Source organism: Cervus elaphus, chromosome 21 (assembly GCF_910594005.1).
Source record: "Cervus elaphus chromosome 21, mCerEla1.1, whole genome shotgun sequence".
NCBI classification, from domain to species: Eukaryota; Metazoa; Chordata; class Mammalia; order Artiodactyla; family Cervidae; genus Cervus; species Cervus elaphus.
The window spans coordinates 40,301,192-40,326,145 of NC_057835.1; the positions used below are offsets into that span (position 1 = coordinate 40,301,192).

The 24,954-nt window shown below is 37.7% G+C and overlaps 1 protein-coding gene across 2 annotated transcripts; it reads right to left on the bottom strand.

The window, feature by feature from the left end:
- Positions 1 to 5,684: 5,684 nt before the first annotated feature.
- ELOC (elongin C) lies at positions 5,685 to 24,467 on the bottom strand. Of its 2 annotated transcripts, none has more exons than XM_043879470.1 (4): positions 24,249 to 24,467; positions 14,206 to 14,259; positions 12,017 to 12,160; positions 5,685 to 6,111 (listed from the first exon to the last, which is right to left on the bottom strand). In XM_043879470.1, the coding sequence occupies exons 2-4, from the start codon at positions 14,207 to 14,209 to the stop codon at positions 5,921 to 5,923; spliced, it is 339 nt and encodes a 112-aa protein (XP_043735405.1). In that variant the 5' UTR covers positions 14,210 to 14,259; positions 24,249 to 24,467; the 3' UTR covers positions 5,685 to 5,920. The 2 variants fall into 2 exon arrangements, with proteins under 2 accessions (XP_043735405.1, XP_043735406.1); XM_043879471.1 differs by having other exon boundaries at positions 24,076 to 24,251.
- Positions 24,468 to 24,954: the final 487 nt, after the last annotated feature.

Sequence of the window (24,954 nt, forward strand, 5' to 3'; positions counted from 1 at the left end):
CTTGTTCATTGGTCCTCATTTTTAATGAGAGTGTCTCTGATGAATGTTTCTTGTGATAACTTTAGCTTGAGGTTGTTTTAAAATAATAAATGTGGGACTCACCCAGTGGTCCAGTGGTTAAGCCCCATGCTCCCAATGCAGGGGGCATGGGTTTGATCCTTGGTAGGGGAACCAAGATCCTGCTTGCTATGCAGTGCAGCTGAAAAATAAAATAAAAAATGAAATAGTCTATTCCTAGTGTATTAGTTTAAAATCAGGCGTGGACATGATGCCTTACCAAATTATTTTTAAACCTCTATTGAAATGTGCCTACATTTTTCCTTCGGTAAATGTGTACCAATGAATTTTCTTACGTTAAACCATCTTTGCTTTCTTAGACTAAACAATTACAGCTCTGATGACAGCCCGGATTTGATTTGCTAGTATTTTATTTAAGATTGTTGTCTCTATATACCTGTGTTATAGGTCTATAGGATTTTTTTTTAAGGTGGGGGAGTCTATGTTTTCTCAGAATTTGCTATCAGGATTATACTAGCTTTCTAACAGAGGCTTGTAAATGTGCTGTTTTTTATTGTGTTAGAACAGTTTACTGTGTGAATCATGCTCCTTGAAGATTTGAAAAAATACTTAACTGTAATAATAATAGAATGTTATGCTTCTTTGGGAGAAATATCTTGACAACTACTTCATTTTCCTGTCATGGTTATTTAGATTTTGTCTTGATTTAATTTTCACAATTTATATTTTCCTTAGAAAATCACTCAACCACAATTTTCAAATTTGGGGTAAATAATAACCTCACATGGCACTAGTGGTAAAGAACCTGCTTGCCAATGCAGGAGACTTAAGACTCAGGTTCGATCCCTGGGTCAGGAAGATCCCCTGGAGAAGGACTGAAGTGACTTGGCACTCACGCGCTGAACATCTACCATGTTTAAATCAGCCTGTTAAGCACTGGAAGAGATGAGACAACATCCCCACAAAATACAAAATGCCATCCTTGTTGCTTTACAACCTAGTTTTAGCTGATATACATAAAGCAAAAATTGCCACTAGGAAAAGCACAAAAATATAGTTAGTTACACATAAGGATAATCATATAAATTGTGATTTCATCAGTTTTAAGGAGCTCCTGGCTTTTTATGACTTTTGTATTGTCATTCCACCAGTCAATGGAACTTCATGGACTCCGCTCTTTAGGAAAGCAGGTTTTCATTCAGTATTTAAGGATGAAATGGTACTTATCAGACAGATCATACTCTTGCCCATAACAGAGAAACTGTTAGTATGATGTTGTAGGAAACCTTGCTGCATTGAACAAAATAACATAGATGATGTCTTACACTGTAAGATAACAATTATAAAAACCCATTTTAATCACAACTTTGATGCAGCTACTTTCTTAAATTTGGCTTCGTGACATGCCATGCTGCTGGCATGGTAACTGGTTGCATGAGAAAGCTACTCTAATTCCTTTAATTATGTATCTTCTGCCTGGCCACTCATCTTTATTCAGTAGTTTTACATAAAAAACACTGACTGTTGCAAAACATTTAAGAGAACCTAAAAAAGAAAGAAAAGCATCTCCCACCACTGAGGCTATTCAAAAGAACATTTATTATAAGCTCTGAAGTCAGTTCCAGAAACATTTTTGAGCAACAATAGCCCTAGTAAGTGAAGGATGATGTTCATTTGGATAGAAATGTCATATACTTTAAAAAGCATTTATTATTTTATAAGCACATCTCATGCATTAACTCCCTACCCTAATTCCACCATTTCAATATTCTGTATATTATTTCATTACTCTTAACGTGACTTCTTTTACTGAATGTAACATTCATAGGATGTTTCTAGAATCTAAGCACCATGTTTGTTCTAATTTGAACTATGATCTGGGTCTAGAATCTCACTGTAAATTAGCTTGTAACCTTGGACTAACCAAACTAATCCTCATTAAAACAAAAATCAAACATATATTGGCTGATTCAAATGGTGGCTGTAGGAAAAGAAACAATCATTTTCAAAAACAGCTGAATGAAATTATGGAAAGACAAAAATGGTCTCTAATGGTCTGAAGAAAATGTATTTTACAATTCAAAATTATACTTGAGATGGATGCACAGACTCTTGAAGTTTTCAAGAGCAGAAATGATACAGTATATACTATTTCAAAAGAAAAATACATTTGTAAATTTGCATCAAAATGTCACATGCCTAGTTAAAATTCTGATGTGTTAAAAAAAAAATCCTAACACTGGACCTGGGCCAGTTAGTATGCATAGGTAGAATTAATCACCAGCTTTACTTCATGATATAAAAGGTTCAAATGGAAAAATTTGAGACAATTCTGGTTGAGTAAAAATCATGAAATTTGAATTTTTCCTATCACAAGCTATCATCTTATGCATACTTCTGTAAATAATGAAGGTCTTATTGTGTGACTTCTGTCACAAATAAAAGTCTTAGCATACATATATATCTAGGTAAATGTAACACTCTTGTATTAAAAATGATATAAGCATCTAGAAAGAGGGGAAAACTCCAAATACTGATACAGTTGCGTCCTGTATTAGAGTGATATGAAAACACAAAACTTATAGAACAATTTGATGATTAAGACCAGGAGTTCTACCTCAAAACAATTTAAAAATTTTCCAAATTAAAAAAACTGTGTGTGTGTGCAGGGGGAGGAAATGTGGAGAAAGGAAGTGGAATATTCTATAAGGCATTTTGAAACAGTCTTGTTTACAGCTAAAGAAACATGGCGTAAATAAAAAAATTAAGTATTTAATTCAGGATAAATTAATAAACTTGAGCATAAATGAAGACTGAATTTTGGATTGACCTGGCATCACATATTACTGGTAGGGAAACGGCATATAAACTTCCCTTTGTATCACAAAGTTAATGATGACCATAGTTATGATGACCATAGCTAAAATGGAATTTTCTTTATATAGCAGGCAACAGAAAACAAGGATTCTAAATTAATCTATTTAGTACTATGTGTAATATTTAATGCCTAATCAAAAGCAGCAAAAATTGAAATTTATAGACTGCTACTTAGAAAATGCAGCAAGAAAGCTTTTTTCCTCATTCATAATTCTTATGATCATCTGTAATGTTACAATTTTAGATTTAAGCAACATTGACAAACACGATCTTGTTTGTTCATTAAAAAATGTGGCCAACATCACCCTATTGATGTGTGGTCTCCTAATTTCCTAGATGTGAAATTAAGACCCAGTCACTTGCTCAAGATCACATGGCTTATTAGCACAAGACATTAGACTTTTTAACTCTTAGTTTGGTGCTATAATATATCAGAATCTTTTAGACTAATGATTTGTTTAAACCAACAGACCACTGGGTATAATACTTAAGAATTTAATCTAATAGGAATACAAAATCTTAGCATAAATATGACTAGCCTGGAATTAAACCAGATTAAAAATTGCAAATAAAACACTATATATAAAATTGATGGTATCTATTGATTTCCAGATCTTATGTTTTACCAAAATTAGATAAAACTAAATAGAGGCTCAACTTAGCACTGCTAAGTCTAAATATATCCCAGCTTTGTTAATTTGTATGAATTCTCCTGTACATAGATAGGAATTATGAGGGTTAAACACTCTTCAATCTTTACCAGCAATTTTACAGTATTTCTCAGAATATCTGTACTATTTTGGAAGGATAATAATTAATAAATTTAGCAAAATGATTCAGAGCTAAGATGACAGCTCCATACATAGCAAGATGTCTCTAAATGTATTTCTATTTTAACATGAGCTAAATTTACCGCTTATAGTAAACTGTATCTCTCAATATTAACAGGTCTTCAAAAGGAGACTTATCTGCCAATAATAATTGTTAAGAAAGAGAAGCAATCTAAAAATCATAAATAATCTAGACAATACAAAATGAAATACTAACTGAATAAAACAAAAGGATTTTGTGGTGCTATTCTCTGTGCAGAAAAAAATATTGGGGAGATTTGCACATAATTCGAAAAGTAAACTAATTATCAAATGTCAGGAAACCATTAAGGTTTCAATACTATATAAAATCATCTGTTAAACTTAACCAAATAAAAATTCCTACTATTGTCATCTGACAGATGTACTGAAGCAAACAGTTTCATACATCCTCAGAAAAACAGAAAATTAAGGCTAAAAAGATCAAACACCAAGTGTTCATCAAACCTTTCAGTCAATAGTCTTTATTAACATGCAAGTATCATTTGCCACAAGATAAGTTTTCCTAATCTTTCAGTTGTTTCAATATTTTAAACTTGAGGTTACTTCTGGATCTAACATACAAAGTAACCTACTAAAATGGGTCAAAGTTAAACTTTATTCTAGCTATTACCTTGACCTTTAAGATCACCATTTAGGTTTATAATTGGCATTATTTGTCACCAAGTAGCAGAATATAATTCTTGTACTTGATAATCTTCTATACTATGTACCAGTTATGTCTTACTCTCTTGAAAAAAAAAAAATGTACCAGTATGTCTTAAGAAGTTACTAAAATATATGCAATTAACATTTATATATAATTGCTTTCAATAAGCTGGAAAGTACACTGTGAGGTCTTCTAAGTGGAAAAATTACTTTTATAGATCTTGGTTGTTTATGGTCTTTGCAGGTTCCAGAAAAACTGGTCCATATTAAACCAGTCTCAAAGAAGTAAGCTGAAGATTTAAATTTATAGACCCTGTAGTAACAGCTTTGTTTTACTACTAGGATGAAGACTATAGTAAATCCAACTCTAGTGCTTCTTTTCCCATGACTAAGCAGAGACATCTTATAGTTCTTAAAAAAAAAACTTTTTTTGTCTTAGTATAGAAGCTGAAAAGGCCTCTTTTGTAAGTTTGACTTCAGGAGAAGACCCAGATTACGACATCCTGTCTACTGGGAAATGCGTTTACAGAAGATGATAAACTATATCAAAGTGCATTATATGATCTGCACTGCATCTCTTCAGGTTTCAGTATTTTATAACATTTCAGCTGAATGGAGGAAGACTAAAATAGTTCAGAGAAGTCTTGTTCTCAGGATCTAGATGAAGTTCATGAGTCTTTTAAAGCATATTTAAATAATGAGAAGTGTACCTACAAGGGACTATGTGAGAATGAATACTGCAAAGGAAACTATAGTCAATGAAAGTACAGTACTTTGGATTGGCCAAAATGCACAATGTACATGAAACCAAATGCATGTGTAATTTACTTGTTGACCATGAGGCTATAGTTCAAAAAGTCCCTGCTCCAAAAGCTGTATCTAGTAATCTTCCAAAACTGATTTTAAATAAAGTTCTTAAATTGTAGCAATAAACAAAAAGACAAGATACACTTAAAACAATACTGCAGTTTATCAAAAGACACATAAGAAATTTCAACTCTCATGTCTTTGACAGTTATAAAAATCAATATTTTGGCTAAGTTATAAACATGTTTATAATGCAATTATATGCAATTGCATAACTCTAGTAATGCTAATGACAGCTATAAGATCAGAATAGGTTTTTTAAAAAAAACACTAAGAACATAAAAATACGTAGCCCCATTATTTACCTGTAGAACGTGTTCAATTTATGCCTAAATTTCAGCATTTACTGTATCATCATTTCTCTTATTTAAAAAAATCACATCCAAAGGATAAGGCAAAACCACCTACGAATTGGTATATTTGTTTATTTATCAATTTGTGAAAATGTCCTTAATTTGTTGATGTAGCAAACAAACTTCAACTCTGATTGCTATGCAAAAGAACAGAAGATAATCTGCTTTGCAATGAACTTTAAAGTTCAACTGCACACAGGCAACATGCTATATATGAAAAAAGTACTAACTGAACTACAGGTATTAAATACTGAAAAAGAGTTAACAGTTTATTATAATTTATTTTATTTAACAATCTAGGAAGTTCGCAGCCATCAGCAGTTCCAGTGCAATTTCAGGTGCAATTGGGAATTCAGGAATCTCCGTGGAGCTGTTAGTGTAGCGAACCTTGTAGGTAAAATACATGCATACTTTCGATAGCACATGTGAAGGGATCTCTCTAAAATTGACTTCATTAGTTTCATTCTCAGCAAACTGACCTGGAAAAGAAAAGGAATTTGTGATGTAAGGGCTGAACTGTGTTTTCCTCCAAATTCTTATGTTCCTCCAAAATTGCTAACTCCTAATAATCCCAAATGGGACTATATTTGGAGACAAGCAATTAAGGTCCTGGACCAACTTGACTGGTATCCTTATCAGAACTTTTCATGTCATGTTTTGACTTTAGACTTCCACCTTGTTCATCTGCAAAGAGAATTTTGGCTCTTTGAAAATTCATAACTTTATCATTAAAGTACTAATCCAATAAAACAAACCAAGTAACTTCGAGTCATTTGGAGAATGGTGTAAGAAATGGCAACCCACTCCAGTATTCTTGCCTGGAAAATGCTATGCACAGGGCAGCCTAGCAGGCTACAGTCCGTGGGGCTGCAGAGTCGAGAGATGACTGAGCATGCACATGCACACATATGAATAAAGAGATAAAGTAAATTAAAATTCCCCAAAATAAACTATGGCAAGAAATTTAAACTCTACAGACATTGCCAGATAGAATGTGAAACAGTACAACCACTTCGGAAAACAGTCTGACACTATCTTATAAAGTTAAATATATACTTATTGCCCAAAGAATCCACCTGCAATTCGGGAGACCTGGGTTCAATCCCTGGGTTGGGAAGATCCCCTGGAGAAGGGAATGGCTACCCAATCCAGTATTCTTGCCTGAAGAATTCCATGGACAGAGAAGCATGGCAAGCTACAGTCCACAGGGTTGCAGAGTCGGACATGATTGAGCAACTTTCACTTATCAGAACAGGAGGTTAGGTTGCAGACACACAGAGGTTAGACAACAATGTGAAGACACAGGGAGAAGACAGTTGTCTACAAGGCAAGGAGGGAGGCCCCAGAAGAAACCAACCCTGCCAAATCTTTATTCCCATCCTTTGGGATGTGAATAACTACTGTGAGAAACGAAATTTCTGTTTAAGTCGTCCAGTCACTGGTATTTTGTTATGGCAGACTAATGTAATGCAAAAAGGATAAATCCAACTTGCATCAAATGAAGTAGCTAGCTCTGATTTCTGACCAGAAACACAGAAGATCCAGTCTGGGTCTAGAGTCCTCAACCTCCAGGACCTGATGCCTGAGGATCTGAGGGGGAGTTGAGGCAATAATAATAGAAATAAAGAGCACATTAAATGTAATGCACAAATCATTCCCAAACTACTCCCCTACCCCAGCCCCCAAGTCTGTGGGAAAATTGTCTTTCACAAAACTGGTCCCTGGTGCCAAAAAGGTTGGGGACCACTAGTCTAGGGAATCGAGTATTTACGATAATCAGGAGCTCTGTGCTATGTTGCCATGTAAATATAAACAATAAGTGAAACACTAATTTAAAAAAATCTTTTCAAGGAAGTAAATCCACTGTTTTCCTCTTTAGTTTTTAAAAACATGATCATGTTAATGAGATCTCGTAAGTCATTATATTTCCCTTTAATAACAGTTCATAAACTGTTTTTAGTGATCTCTCAAAATTTCTTTAACTATACAAACTTAAGATAATTTAGCCTTTACTATTAGGTTAAAATATTTTCTTGACCGTCTAGCATTAGCACTGTGCACTGAATAAAAAAAGACAGAAAAATGTACTTTCTGAGAAAAGAGTATTTTAAAAGTTTTCTATTAATGTCTGTTGGTTAGGGGTAGGCTGGGATGAGAAAAAAGGAGAGGAACCAACAAATAATTCATAGCAATGAAGTCAGCTTTTGTTTGCCAATAACTACAATTCTCTTGCTTGAACATAAGCATGAAATATTACCAACAGGCAGTTGTTAAGCCTTTGACACTAGACAAACAGTGCTTTTTTGAGGTGAAATGCACATAACACAAAAGTCCCCGTCTAAGATGCGTGATTCAGTGTACTTCCCAGTGCTGGGCAGCCATCCACTCTCCTCTGGTTCCAAAACATTTCTGTCATCCCAGATAAAACCTTGTACCCTTTAAGCAGGGCTTCCCAGGTGGCAGTAAATTCTCCAGCCAGTGTGGGAGACCCAGGTTCAATCCCTGGGTTGGGAAGATCCCCTGGTATAGGAATGGCAACCCACTCCAGTATTCTTGCCTGAAAAATCCCATGGACAGAGAATCCTGATGGGCTATGATCTATGGGGTCACAAAGAGTAGGACATGACTGAACAAGTGAGCACACACGCACACACTCTTTAAGCAATTATTTCCCACCTCCCCCCACACCCCAGTCTCTGGAAAACACCAATTTATTTTCCGTCTCTATGAAATCATCTATTCTGGATATTTTATACAAATGGAGATATACAATATTTGATTTTTCATGTCTGGGTTCTTTCACTTAGCATAATGTTTTGAAGGTGCATGTATCAGTATACATTCCTTTTCATGTAAACTAATGTTTACATGAAAGTTGGTTTTATGTTAAAGGAGATCAGGCCTACAAAAGAAGCCAAAATTCTCTAATCTTAATTTTTAACTAAGATTTTGTTGGCATTCCTGAATTTCCCCCCTCAAGTACATCCTAGTTCTGTCCATAAGAAAAGTCTGAAAGGAATTCAACTCAGGAGCAACAAGTACTGCTAGCACCAGAGAGGGGCCTCCAAGTACCATTTTCCACTAAAAAAACCCCAGCCAACCAAAAACAAAAAAACCAGGGCTCTTTAGAAAAAGTTGTTTTCAGGATTGAGAAATAGTGCACAAAATGAACATTTTGTTCATTTTGAGAACTTTTGTTATTACAGAAAGCAGTAGATATCCAAGACTAATATAGCCGTGTCACAAGGACGCAGAAGCCAACTTGATGTGCCTCCTCTGGCGTAAAAATGGAGCAAATGGAGCAATCTGAACATCAGTAAAAATGACTGCACAGGCCTGAAAAATATCCCACATATATGTATACATGCAAACAAAACAAACACTCTTTACTATAGGAAGATGCTGGAGAACCAATTCGCTACTCTGAAAAATTAGAAGGGAAATAAAAAATCAAGTGTTTATCTTTTTTTTCCCCCTGTACAGGTTGTATTTCAGGGTAACCAAACAGTTCTTTATTGGAGAATTCTAAGTAATAAGTCCAGAAGAAACGCAAGAATTAGAAAATCCCTGTTTTATAATTCTGAATGAAGTAAATTTCAGTAATAGCCCCAGTGAATGCTAAAACTATTATATGAAAGACTGACTGGGGAACTGCTCATGGACCAATCAGCTTGATAACTCTGGAACCCACTAACCAGTCTTGGCATTGCTAAAAGACACGATACAACAGGAATATAAGAGTTCTAACTACAGAGTACTCTTGTTAGAGAGATGAACTGAATTTTAATCAAGCCTCCAGAGTTCTAATTATGAGTTTTCAAGATGAAACATGACTTAAGTCTAATCTGGATGTCGACATTATACAAATAACCTTGTCTCTAGTAAGACTGATGGTCTATCCATGGCTGATTCATGTCAATGTATGGCAAAAACCACTACAATATTGTAAAGTAATTAGCCTCCAACTAATAAAAATAAATGGGAAAAAAAAAAAACAAAACTGATGGTCTCGGAAAGAAAAAAAAGAGTTTGCAGGGGAACAATCATAGATTTCTGCAAATGAAATGGCATTATGTCAGAAGTTTGCTTAAAATACTCTTAAAGTCAGAAAGATGGAACAAGATTAGCAAAATACTGGTAACTACCGAAGCTGGTTGATGGGTACAGGAAGGCATATTATGCTATTTTCTCCATATCTGGGTTGTTTTAAAATTTCCATAGTAAAAAATATAAAAAAGGGATTGCAAAGGATCCCAAATAGCCAAAACAATTTTGAAAAAGAATAAGTTAGAGGCCTAACACTTCCTAATTTCAAAACTTACTACAAAGCTGCAGAAATCAAAACAGTGCTATACAGGTATAAGGACAGATACATATACCAACAGGAAGAATTCAGAGTCCAGAAATAAACCTACACACTTATGGCCAACTGATATCAACAAGGAGACCAAGACCATTCAAGGGAGTAAAGTATGATCTCTTCAATAGTACTGGGATGTCCACATGCAAAAGAATGAAGTTGATTCACACTATATAAAAAATTAACTTAATATCAAGGACCTAAATGTTAGCGCTTAAACCACAGAACTCATAAGAAAACAAAAGGGTAAATCTTCATGACACTGAATTTGGCAATGGATTTTTAGAAAGGACTCATAAATCACAAACAACAAGAAAGAAAATAAATTGGATTTCATCAAAATAAAAAAAGTTTAGTACATCAAAAGACACTATCAAAGGACTGTCCTGGTGGTCCAATGGGTAAGATTCTGCCTTGCCAACCTGGATGAGAAGGAAGTTTGGGGGAGAATGTATACATGCAAACGTATGGCTGAGTTCCTTTGCTGGTCACCTGAAATGATCACAACATTGTTTGTTAATTGGTTGTACTCCAATACAAATGCTAAAAGCTTGAAAAGAAAAAAAAAAAAAAAAAAGAATCTGCCTCGCAACGCAGGGGACGAGGGTTCGTGTGGAGCAATGAAGCCCAAGTGCTACAACTACTGAGTCTGCTAAGTCCACACGCCACAACTAGAGTCTGTGCTACAGCAAAAGATCTCACACGACACAACAAAGATTCTATGTGCTGCAATGAAGAGCCAATGCAGCAGCCTCTCAGAAAAAGACACAGCCTACAGAATACAGAACATATTTGCAAATCATGTATCTGGTAAGGATCTAGTGTCCAGAATTTATGTGCTGTGTTTAGTCGCTCAGTCGTGTCCGACTCTTTGCGATCCCATGGACTGGAGCCCGCCAGGCTCCTCTGTCCATGGGCTTCTCCAGCCAAGAATGCTGGAGTGGGTTGCCACGCCCTCCTCCAGGGGATCTTCCCAACCCAGGGACTGAACCCAGATCTCCTGCATTGCAGGCAGATTCTTTACCAGCTAAGCTACCAGGGAAGTCACCCAGAATTTATACAGAACTCTTAACAACTCAGAAACACAAGTCAACTAAAAAAATAGGCAACAGAATTGAACAGATGTTTCTCAAAAGAAGATATACAAATGACCAAAAAGCACATAACATCGTTATGTTTAACATCGTTAGTCATTAGGGAATTGCTAATCCAAAGGACAATGTAAAGAGATACCACTTCACACTCACTAAGATGGCTAGAATCAGAAAAACAGAAAATAACCAATGTCAGAGAGGATGTGGAGAAACCGGAACCTTCATACACTGCTGGTTGGAATGTAAAATGGTTCAGCCACAGTGCAAACAGTTCAGCATTTCCTCTAAGAGTTAAGCATCGAATTACTGTATGCTCCAGAAATTCCAATCCTCAAGAAAAACTTTCTTGAGGTAAAAGTAAGAATAGATATTTGGGAGGCAGTAACTTACATAAACTTCACATGTAACCAGGAGCACAAATCACCAATCACAGTCCTTCTGTGGTGAACTCACTAAGGAAACTAACAGAGGGAAACGATCCTTCCCGTTACAAAATAATCAGTTTGGTCTTAATAAAACTGCAGTAAATAACTGAAAACAGGAAATAGCAGATGCTATTTTTCCCCAATGCAACATAGTGAAAATGTTAGCTGCTCAGTCATGTCCGACTCTGCGACCCCATGGACGGTAGCCCGCCAGACTCCTCTGTCCATGGAATTCTCTAGGCAAGAATACTGGGGTAGGCTGCCATTCCCTTCTCCAGGGGATCTTCCCCACCCAAGGATCGAACCCGGGTCTTCTGCAATGCAGGCAGAGGCTTTACCACCTGAGCCACCAGGGAATGCAACAAAATCATGCAATAATTAATGTTAGAACAGTTACTGTCTCTCTTTTAATGTTATGAGTTATCTAATTCAACTTAAATCACATTCATCACACATTGAAAGTGAAGACACAATATATTAAGAGGAAATAAAGAAATGTACCTACCTGGGCCACTCAACATGGCTTTTATTGTTCCTGATGTTAGCGCATGTTCTCTCTTTACAATAAATTCATGACCATCTGAAGATATCAACTTGACATACATGGCATCAGGGCCCTCACAGCCACCATAGGTTTTCTCTTCTCCATCTAAAGTAAGGAAGTAGTAAAATGATTTCTGACTTACAAAATGGATTAAAAACAAACAGGTTTACCAAAGTTAGTATTTGAATAACTCAGACCTGGATCATTTCCCAAGATTTTAAAGTTTTTAACTTCTTGTATAACTAGTCTATAAATATTCTAACCGCACAGTTTGTGGGATCTCAGTTCCCTGACCACGGATTGAACCTGGACCATGGCAGCGAAAAGTGCTGAGTCCTAACCACTGGACCACCAAGGAACTCCCAAGGATGTTTACTTTAGACAAAAATGTACCAGTATTTTCAAGGGAATAGTAACAATTCGTGAACATAGCAGCACATTCGAATTTAAGACTAAAAGAAAACATTCAAATAGTAAAACTTTAAATCTGTTATTTGAAACTCTCATTTTAAAAATAAAATGTATACTGTATTTTGGAATAGATGTTTGTATGCCGTTTGAGTGCAACTTCTGACAAGCCCATATTCTCAAAATTAGGGCTTTCTTTACTCAGCATTTTACTCTTGATGCATAAAAAATGACCAAAATGTTTTACTGCTCAGTTTAAATTATTCCATGAATACTGAAGTAATGAATATAGACAAGTATCATCTTTAAAAATTCAAAGCACAGGTGAAGTAGCTAGCAGCTACCTCCACTGCCTCCATGCTGGTTTTAGCCAGAGGAGTTTGTGCAATGTAACTTTTTGAGGGAGTATGTATTTTTATACATCTGTTTATAATCTTTTCTCACATGTATAACTTTACATGTTTGTATTGACAGAATTTAAATTTTTATGATTACCAATATTTGAAAGAAAACATCTTAAAGCTCATTCTAAAAACTCAGGAAGCCTTAGTGAGAAGTACAAAAGCTGAAGCCCTGTTTAATTACAAACATACATTCACTCACTCATCTGTTAATACAAATTCCTAAAACTGAGATTAATAAATATCAAAATCACTCATGTTCTACCATTGCCGAAATTGTTTAATCTGAATCTAATCAGGAGGAACCATTCAGACAAACCTAAATTTAAATGTGCTAGGGAAGACTTCGCTCCTCACCCAATCTCTAAAGTAGGAAACTATTTAAAGGAGACAAAGATATAAATAAATACAGGAAGTAATCCTTGACTGGACCCTTGATTTAAAAAGAATAAACCCACTGTGAAGAACACTATTGAAGAAACTGAAATTTTGAATATGGGCTGAATCAGGGAGATGCATGCTTAAGTGTTCAGTATGGAGTTTTACGTGCTGCATGCTCAGTTGTGGCCAACTCTGTGACCCCATCGACTGTAGCCCGCTAGGCTCCTCTGTCCATGAAATTCTCCAGGCAAGGATACTACAGAGGGTTGTCATTTCCTACTCCAGAGGATCTTCCCAACCCAGGAATAAAACCAGACTCCTGCAGCTCCTGCATCGGCAGGCAGATTCTTCACCACTGAACCACCTGGGAGACTCCTTGAGTATCACACGTACAACTAAATAAATACAGGCAAAAAGGCTTATGTGTGTTTTTGTATGTATATGTGGGTATATAAACACACACACACACAGGAAAAGCAAATATGGCAAAACATTAATTGGTAAAGGCCACAGTGTATTATTCTTACAATTTTTCATAGTAAAAAGCTGGGGGACTCAAAAATGCAAGTAACTTCTAAATCACAGACTATTCAAGCATACAGATTTTTAAGTTTTTGCCAACCTCTGAGAACAAAAATAAAAATAATTATCAATTACTTAAATTTATACATTTAGTGACTTTGGGTTTTTTTTTTTTGAAATGAAACCATTTTCCATGTCTGTTAGGAGAGTTTCTAATTTCTTAAGTAACAATTACTCACTAGCAATCACAAATTAAATCTGGCACAATAATGTTACTGATCTACCTTTCAGAAACATATAGTAAACACAGCTGTTGATATAAACAACTAATTTTCAATCCACTCTATTTTCTTACTTGCATTCACCAACTCTGAAGGTCTACCTTTGAGAAGAAAGCTTCAACTAACTGAATGACAAAATTACTTTCATATAACTTACCCATTATGTTCTTATGAAATTCTACTTTGCGTCCACAGGAACTTTAGTAGTTTCCTGAAAATATAACAATGCTATATTGAGATCAATGCCAGAGTAACATGTTTTCACCCATTATTATTTAATACATCCTTTAGTGTTACAAGTGCAAGGACTCGGTCTCTCTCAGCTAGGTAAGTTCCCCAGTCACCACAATAGGGAAGAGTATCAAGTTTCTGAACATCTGAGAGAAGACCACCTGCAGGACAGGGGACTCTAAATACAGCTTCGTCTCCTACCTTTTTACGGTAACTATTCTGACAAGTTTAAAAATACAGATGTTGTTCATTAGGAGCTGAACTGAACTTGAAAGTGACTCATGGCTTTAATCATCTTTGTATATTATATCTGCTAGACACTGGTAAACACTAAAGCAAGTATTTGCTAAATGAATGACATGATCAACCCAAGGATGTGACTTTCATGAGAAAAAAAACATAAGGCCTGCCCTCTTCTTAGCTAAGTGTGCACATCTATAATACAGGTTACTGTTCCCTCCATTCTGCACAGAGGCTACCAAAGTTCTGAGATTTAACAATGAAGGAGTTAAAAATTAATTTTTGAGAAATCTTAAATTTTACAAAAGAAATGATTGCTAAAAGAGCTCACATTTCCAGCAATTTGTATTTTAACAGCATTTCTTCAAAGGAGGATTTTATTTCTCCCAACATTATTTTTATGTCATTACCAGGAAAACAGCATATCCTAATTACCCTGTTCTCTAAGAAACTCCTGACAAATAAACCTATGTCGAGTTAAAGTGTTAGTTGTTCAGTTGTGTCTGACTCTTAGCAACCCCACAGACTGTAGCCTTCCAGGTTACTCTCTCCATGGAATTCTCCCGGCAAGAACACTGGAGTGAATAGCCATTCCCTTCTCCAGGGTATCTTCCCAATCCAGGGATCGAACCTTGGGCTCCTGCATTACAAGCAGATTCTTTATCATCTAAGCCACCACCAGGGAAGCCCTAAATCTATGTAATCCCTCACCTTAAAAAATGATACCATTGATGTATAGTGAGGCTGAATGATTCGCTCCAGGGAGTGACAGAGTAGGAGTAAAAATTAAATGTTAGTCTAGAACACTCTCCAAGAACGGAGGGAGATATTTAAACGGCCATGTCTAAAGCAGGCAACATAACATTAGTACCAAGTTGAGGGTCTAATGAGTGTAAACACTGCATTAAATTCCTTGCATACATTATCTTATTTTAAAACAATACTTCCACAGGGAAGGCGTCACTACCGTTGTAGAGACTAGGAAACACTAAGAGGTTGCTCTACTCGCTCAAGGCTTCCATAGCTTAAGTGGCAACATGAGAATTTAAACCCAGATAGGTTTGCTTTAGAGCCCACATTCCCTTCCATTATTCCATAAAGCCATGGTAATGAATTCTGGCTCCTGTTAAAACTTCTTTTCGACTACTGTTGAGAGGTGCCAATATAAATCCTTGAATAGTTATTTAAAATTTAAAACCAGTACTATGTCATTTTATGGTAATAACAGTTAGCAATTTAACACATTTTTCAGTCATTATTAGTTTCTTCTGTTCATACTGCTTTGTACTCATCCTAAAACACACACACACAAAAGGAAAAGATGCTAAAAAGGTAGAATTTCAAGAATTTCTTTTCTTTAAAAAATCTCCAGAGGAAAACCTTTAGGATGTTTATTTAACTAGCAGTTGCTAAGCAACCATGAAAAGTCACACCTTAGAAGCCCTCTGGGTAGCAACAGTTTTTCTACAGACTTCTTAATATAGTAAATAAATTCCATAATTTATACAAGGGTTAAAGGTTGGGTGGGGAAGGGAGCTCCCCATTAGTAACAAAGAGTAAATCAACATCAGCAAGAGTAGATAGACTCTGATACCTAAGAAGTTAAAATAACTGAAATGATTAAATTTGGACTTAACCCACAGATATACATATATATATATTTATATATATATAAATGTAAGTTTGGAGTTACAAAAGCTCAGTGTGAACATTTACTCCATAACTGAGCGAGTTCTCGAAATACAAATTAGGTAGGTAAAAGGAAGTGGTTGAACAGTGGGTTGAGAATAGTTCTAGGCAGAAGACATGAACAAAGGCTTGATGTCATTGTGCTTTTAAAGTGTCATATATAAAATTACTCTTAGCATTTTTTAAAAAATGTTTTGGTAAAAAACAGAAATTCTGGTGAGCCTAAGGCCTATACTGAAGTCAGTTTTCAGCCTAGTGTCATTGAACACCAAAAAGATCTTTTAACTGCCCATCCCTTATTTGAAATGTTACCTTTATCATACACTATATTACTACATACATTATATTACTACTATATTACTATCATACACTATATTACATGGATTCCTAGATTGTATTCTGTTCCATCAATCTTGTTTATTACCTGACCAATATCCCTAGTTTTAATCACACAACAGTGTCATAAACATGCTTTTGCTAAAGAGTTGGGCAAGTCCCCATTCTGTGATCACACATTTCTTGTTAGGTCTACTTTTAGTACTTGACAGTTCCCATTATGAATGAGATCTGTTTTATGCTATACTTTCTGAAAGGCTATTGCTGGTGTTTTAAAGAAAATCTTTTACATTCGGTGAGTTGATCTTGTATTCCATCATCTTCACAGAACTCTCTTACTAGTTCTAACAGTTTTTCAGCTGACTTGCTTGGATTAGCAAAGCAGATGAGCGCAACAGCTGCAAATCTACAGTTCTGCAGATGTCTGACTCATTACTTACAAGAATACAATAGCGATTAAAGAACCAAATGTTAAAAAAAAAAAAAAAAACCCACTGAACTCTAGAAACATATCAGAAGAAAAAAATACAAAAATAGCTCACAGATCCCTATAAAAATGTTTGATTCCAATGGCCACATGAAAACTAAAACATTAAAACTTGCTAAGATCCAAGATTTGAATGGGAGGGGAAATGGGTAATATGAAACAAAAACAGTATAAACTTATGAAACATTCCGGGGCAGTGAAAAAGATTAAGTTAAAATATATGTATATAATAACATGGAAATACCACCAAGATAAACTGTTGATTTTTTTTAAAAGCAGAAAAGAATGATAGGTATAGTTTCATGCCATTTATGAAAAATAAATGATTTCTCACCGATTAAACTCATGTTTTCTGCAGGAAAATATATAAAAATGACCCTGAATAGCCCAAACAATTCTGAGAAAGAATAGAGTCAGAGGGAACATGTTCCCTGCTTTTAAATTCCACTACAAGCTGCTGTGCTGCTGTCTAGCGCTCAGTGATGAACGGAGTCTTACACGTAAGATGCAGAAGGCATGCTACGCTGTGGTCAGCTGCTCAGTCGTGTCTGACTCTTTGCGACCCCATGGACTGGAGCCCATCAGGCTCCACTGTCCATGGGCTTTCTCGGTCAAGAATACTGGAGTGGGCTGCCATTTCCTTCTCCATACTGCAAACTACAGCAATCCCAACAGTATGTAAAAACAGTCTCATAGACTAATGGCAGAACAGAGAGCCCAGAAATGAGACCACAGTTACATGATCAATTCATCTATGATAAAAGAACAAAAATATTCAGTGAGAAAAAGACAGCCTCTTCAACAAATGGTGTTGGGAAAACTGGGCAGCTTATATGCAAAAGAAACAAAACTGAACTTTCTCACACCATATACAAAAATAAACTCAAAAGTGTATTAAATACTTAAACATAAGACCTGAAATCATAAAGCTCCAAGAAGAAAACATAGGCAGTACATTCCTTGACACTGGTCTTAGCAGTATTCTGTGGGATATGTCTCCTCAGGCAAGGAAAACAAAGCAAAAGTAAACAAATGGAACTATATCAAACTAAAGAAAAAGCTTATGCAAACCAAATGAAACTGCTAACATAATTAAAAGGCCACCTATTGAATGGGAGAAGTGTGCAAACAGTATGTCTGATAAGGGGTTAATACCCAAAATATGGGGTTGGCCAAAGTTGAAGCTCCAATACTTGGGTCACCTGACGCGGAGAGTCAACTCACTGGAAAAGACCCTGATGCTGGAAAAGGCTGGGGCAGAAGGAAAGAGGGTTACAGAGGATGAAACGGTTGGATGGCATCATCAACTCAATGGACATGAGTTTGAGCAAACTCTGGGAGATAGTGAAGGACAGGGAAGCCTGATGCGCTGCAGTCCATGAGGTCGAAAAGGGTAGGACACAACTGAGTGACTGAACAACAACAAAAAAAGTTCGTTAACATCTTAAGGAAAAACCAGAATAAACTTTTTGGCTAACCCAATATTTAAAGAATTCATACAACTCAAAATCAAAACCCCCCAACCAACCCAACTGAAAAATGAGAAGAGGACCAGAATAGACATTTTCCCAAAGACGACACACAGATAGCCAACCAATACATGAAAAGATGCTCAACATCAAAAATCACCAGGGAAATGCAAATAGAAACTGTAATAAGATACCACTTGAGACCCATCAGAATGGCTATCATCATTTTTGACAATTAATAAATAACAAGCACTGGCAAAAATGTGGAGAAAAGGGAACCCTTACACAGCATTGGTAGGACTGTAAATTGATGCAGCCACCACGGAAAACAGCATGGAAGTTCCTCAAAAAATTAAAAATAGCACTACCATAGATCCAGCGTTACACTTCTGCAGATTTTTTCTAAAGTCAACAAAAATGCTAATTCAAAAAAAATGCATGCACCCCTGCATTCATTTTAGCATTATTTACAAAACTCAAGATATGGAAGCAATCTAAGTGCCCATCAACAGATGAATGGATAAAGATGGGACATACACAATACAAGATTATTCATACAAAAGAGTATTACTCAGTCATAAGAAGAATGAGATCTTGCCATCTGCGACAACATGGGTATCATGCTAAGTAAAATAAGTCAGTAAGTCAAAGACTGAAAGACAAAAACTGTATGATCTCACTTACATGTGGAATCTAAACACCAAAATGAATGAACAAATGTAACAAAACAGAACCAGAGTCACAGAACAAACCGGGGGTTGCCACGGGAATAGGGTGGAGGAATGAGTCAGACAAGGGAGATTAAGAGGTACAAAACCTGGGAGGGGACACACACATACCTACGGCTGATTCATGTTGATATTTGGCAGAAACCAACAAAATTCTGAAAGCAATTATCCTTCAATTCGGAAAAAAAAAAAGAGAGGTAACAAACTTCCAGTTAGGAGTCATGAAACATGTGGATAAAACACAAAGCATGGGGAATACAGTCAAATATTTTAGCATCCTTGTGTAGTACCAGACGGCACTAGACTTACCATCGTGGTGATCATTTTGTAATGTTCAGAAATACTGAATCATCCCTGGTGGCTCAGACTGTAAAGAATATGCCTGCAATGTGGGAGACCTGGGTTTGATACCAAGGCAGGGAAGATCCCCTGGAGGAGGGCATGGCAACCCACTCCAGTATTCTTGCCTGGACAATCCCCATGGACAGAGGAGCCTGGTGGGCTACAGTCCATAGGGTCACAAAGAGCTGGACACAACTAAGCGACTAAGCACAGCACATGCTGTACATCTGAAACTAATGTATTATTGTAGGTCAATGACACTTCAATTTTTTTTTAAAAAGAGCATTGAAATACATGTCTGAAAGTACTAGTTATTTCTAGTTATTTAACTAGAAAACTATGATTTAAAACTGATTTTTTAAAAAGAAACAAGTATGTGGAACTAAGCTGCTTATGAAGGAAACAATGGTCAGTCAGCCTGATAATTTGTTCTTAATAATAATATGTAAGAATATAATTACTTTGGAAAATGAAGTAAATTACATTAACCAAAAATTAATGTTTAGGACTATTTGAAGAGGCAATTAGAGAGGCTTTGGCCATTAATACAAATTGACAGAAGTTACACAATTCTAGTTGATAAAAAGACATTAGAATATTTTGCCTAGAATGTGCTTATTGTGTTGCTGAATTTGTGTCTCAGGATGATATAAAATTCTCATTCTGGGACTTCCCTGGTGGTACAGTGGTTATGACTCTGAGCTTCCAATGCAGAAGATATGGGTTCAATCCCTGGTCAAGGAACTAAGATTCCACAAGCCATGCAACACAGCTGAAACATTAAAAAAATTTTTTTTTCTATCTTGAGACTCAGATAGGTTTAAGTAATAAGACTTCTGTTTCTTAATCTCCCAAATGAGGAAACTGGACTAAACTGTGTCTGAAGTCCCTTCCAGCTCTACCATTTTATGACTGAACCCATCTGAAATTCACCCTCCCTCTACAGATGCCCATAATTCCCAATTTCTCATCTTTATTAAGCAGAGTGGCTCCCACACAGCACAGAACTCAAGAGCTCCAGAGTGCTGTGTGTTCCACTGAGGCTGTCTGCCACACCCTGTAACCAACCTTATCTCCCTCTCAGGCAATGATCTCCAAACTCCTTTGTCTCAGTCTAAAAAGTAAGAGCAAAAGGACTTCCCTGGTGGCTTAGTGGTAGAGAATCAGTCTGCCAGTGCTGGAAACATGGGTTTGATCCTTGGGTTGGGAAGATCCCCTGCAGAAGGAAATGGCAACCCACTCCAGTATTCTCGCCTGGGAAATTCCATGGATAGAGGAGCCTAGTGGGCTACAGTCCATGGGGTCCCAAAGAGCAGGACACAACAATTATACATTCTATGCACTATAAAATAATTTTTAAAAACCTTTCAACAATGGACTAAGAATAAAAAACAAATACAAAGCAACCCCAGAGCAGGCTTCAGTCCACTGTTAACATGAGGGCTGGCAGCATACACACGTCACAGTCTCTATACTCCTGAACCCCCTGCTCCTCCTCTGATGTAGCCAACCCACCCAAAATCCCAATCCTGGCCAGTCCAACTCTCTACCCAGCTCAGGCCTCAAATAAAAAGCTGAACTGGCTGAAGAAAACTCACAACCATTTTGACTGGTCTCTAATTTTAAATCTATGGCCACACACTTTAAACAGGGACTTGGTATCACAGTGATCCCCCTAACTAACTAGTTAACTGGCTTTCCTACTCAGAAAATTTACAGTTTCTCTTAAACCTCCCATACTCCTCTCCTCCCTATCCTAACAACTTCACTTATTTCACCAAGAAAACAGAACAAATCACTTCAAATGCCTCTTTTCCACCTTCATCCTACCTGCATACCTATATACCATATACTTTGTCCATTTTCCTGTTTCAAAAGCTGCATAAAAATCATCCTTCCTACCACAGTGATCCAAACACTTTGCTCTGCCCCTATTCCCATCAACACATCAAACGCTGTAACATCATCAGGACCACAACTTCTCCATAACCCACAATAATCAATCTTTTTAGACTACTAGTCCAATCAAAGTGCTTTTGTCAAATTTCAATTACTTGGTCACTAGGACAATTTTTAATCCTCATCTTTCTCTTTTATAGTTGACTCCACCATCTCTTCTTCCATTAGCATTACAGAGGCCACACCCTCCTGGCCTTTCTGTTCCCATCACTGCTCCTCTGACCAGAATGCTTCCTTCCCAGCCATCTGTCCTCTTCTCCATCAATATTCTTGATGTCCTCTGGTCCATATTTTTAAGTACCACCTATAAAACATGACTCCAAGATTATCTCCCGAGCCTGACTTCTGCTCTGAGCAACAGTAGTGGGTATCCTATTGCCTACTACTGCACATATTCTAAGCTGTATAAAATTATCAAATTCAGTACACTCTATACAGAACTCCTGCTTTATTGCTTAGAAACCAGTGCACCTGCCCCTGTCTTCCTCATTCCAGGAGATGGTGCTACTGTTCACCCAGATGTTTGGGCAAAGCAAGGTGATTCTTCCAGATTTTTTGTCCTGGGGTTAGAGTAAGACCCATTTGGTTCCATCTTCAAATTATACTCCAAATCAGACTGCTTCTCACTTCCAACTCTACATCTCTAGTTCAAGCTACCACAGCTCAACTGAACTACTACAAGTCGCCTTAGGAGCTAGTTTCTCCAGTTTCCTCCAACTCAATTTGCCACTCAGCACTTAGTCATCAAAAGCATTCCCCTACACAAAATCCTCTAATGGCTTCTCATTACAAACAAAGCAAAAAGTTCCATTTGATTTACTGCTTGCTAACCATTCTGCTCTCATCTCCCATCACTTTTCCTTATGCTCCAGCCACACTGACCTTCTAAGTATTGTAATGGGTCAAGTTCATTTCTCTTGAGGTCTATGCATTTGCAGTTACTGCTCTCTCAAAAATTCTTCCTTCAGATCTTCATTATTTTGGTCTCCAAGCAAAACATTAAGTCTTCAGAGAAGTGGGTCTTCCTTGAGCACGTCTCTTTCAAAATTACACACTCCCACCCTAGTCACCCTAACTTAATCTAACTCTAAATCTAGTTATATTCTTTACACTTATCGCCATCTGAAACTATATTTGCTTACTTAATGTACAGTCTCTCTTTCCTCAAGCTCCAAGAGGGCAGGCCTCATATATAGTGCCTAACATATACAAGATGAACATGCTCAATAAATATTTGAGTGAATGGCATTATAGTTTTCTTAATCACCAAAGCTTGAAATCACTGATGAGATTTTTCTGATCTTATTTAATAATGGAACAGTAAACATTTAGGACGGATTACCCACAATGCATTAACACATACCAATGTAAATACAAAGACATTTCAGATTATTTTCTAATACTGAAAAATCTACAAAAAAAAATCCAAAAAGCAATTTATAATATACAAATATTACTTTATAACTTGATATATAGAACTGACTCTAACTTCTGACTACAAACTATTGCCTAATCATATTACAGAATTACAATGCAAAGAAACTAGCATCTTCCATTTGAAATAAATTTATATATATACTTTGGAATGGTAGTTATTGGTTATTAGGTCGATCACATACTTAAGGAAAAAGGACAGTCCTTTAAAAATTATGAAGCCAAAATCATCACTGGCAATAAGCACTTAATATCCAGACGACAGGGGCCATAGTTGTCTCTTTGCCATTTTATCTCCGAAATGAATGAATCCACATGTGAACAGTGATGTTTCAACAGCATGAATTATACCACAATTACAATGTAAACGAGATCGGAGATGTCTCATTTTAGCCCACTGAACAAAACAGGAAAACTATCTGGAGATCAAAAAGCAAATTTGGCAGTTTGAAAATAAGGTTTTAAAACTCTAAAGGATTTCGGTTGTTTTCTATACTGAAGGCGACGCAGAGTAGAAATGCTCGCACTAATAACTCGAACTCCATAAACTATACTAAAGAGGTCCACAGGAGAAACTTAATGGCCACCGTACTTGACACTAGCTGCCTCTATCAGGTAAGACTGGGCGGCAGATGCTCGACAGACCCAAACCAAGTCGGGCAGAGATCACCCAACAAGTTGCCCCGAAGGTAAAGTTCTCGGTGACCCGCCTCAGGAAAGAGCGAGGGCCCTCTTCTGTGACGGGACTGACTCCAAGGAATGGACGAGCCTGAGTGCACCCGGGGAAAGCAAAAAAGGAAAAGCGACAGAGCTGCCATGCTCCTAACTCCACCCTCCTCGCGCTCAACCCCGAAGAGGCCCAGTCTCGCCAGCCGCCGCCCCTCCTTCTTCCCTTTTCCAAGCCCACCGAGCCGCGCCAGGGAAGGTCCCGCCGCCCTCCTCTCCCCTCCCCCAAACCAGGAGCCGAAGCGGCAGGGGAAGGTTAAGCTTCCGTTCCTTCCCCGCCCAAATGGGAAGGGGTGGGAAGTGGGATGGCGAGAGCACCCAGTACGAGCCTCCCCCGTCCCCCACGCGGGCCCAGAGCTCCGTTCCCACCCTAGCCCGAGACTCACTCGTCAGCTCCGCAGCCACCGCAGCCACCGCACCGGGTCCCCGCGCACCGCCACAGCCCCTACACCAGGGCCGCCCCCCCACCCCCAGCTGCCTGCCGCCGTGGGTTCCGGGGCAGCAAGAGGAATCACTTCCGCTGGGTCACAGATGCTTTCTACGCGCGGGAGATTAGTACCTGGTGAGGCGGAGACGCGCCGAGGCCGTTGCTTGCCGGCGTCTACAGGAAGTGCGCAGCGCCCTCTCCCTTCTCCCACGGGCCAGCCTGAGAGGACGGCGGTGCCGGGAAAAGTCTCAGCCAATCCTATTTTGGGTCTTCTGATTCCCAGCATGCAGCGCCGACCTTAATCTGATTTCCGAAGGGACCTCATCCTTGAAGCGTTGCTGGGAGTGGAGGGGGTCGGGGGTCCGAGGCAGCACTGCATCCTGGGATTTGTAGTTTCTCTGGTGGGTACTGACGTGTTTGGCGGAGTCAGCGCTGCAACCTGGAACTTGTAGTTTCTCACGCCGAGTCTTAAAAGAGTCTGGTAATTTTGGAGGTTGTCCCTGCCCCTCCTTTGCGGGTAAGCCTAGAGGTAGCAGACGTCCGCAGAAGAAACGTCGGAAAGTGGGGGTGCGGTTTCTATGCTAACAAGATCGTGCTGTTTATGAAGCAGTTTCTGTCTTTTGTGAAAAGTTGCAGAGCTTATTGAAGAGCATCTCGGCAGCTCGTGAAATAGCTGGCTTCATTTCCTCTCTTCCCGGTACTTTCAGTGTTTACTGAAAACAGCCACGCCCCCCACCCCCACTCGGAGGCCTTCACCCCATATCCTGTCTCCCTCCAGCCATCCGGTTGCTCATTTGGATTCTGAAATCATACACAGAAACTACGGCCACGAGTACTC

What these genes read in the sequence shown, in the direction of transcription:
- ELOC (XM_043879470.1), bottom strand. An exon ending in AGCCATGTTGAGTGGCCCAG is followed by an intron (nt 6,112 to 12,016) that starts GTAGGTACATTT and finishes TTTCTTTTCCAG; the next exon opens with GTCAGTTTGCTGAGAATGAA.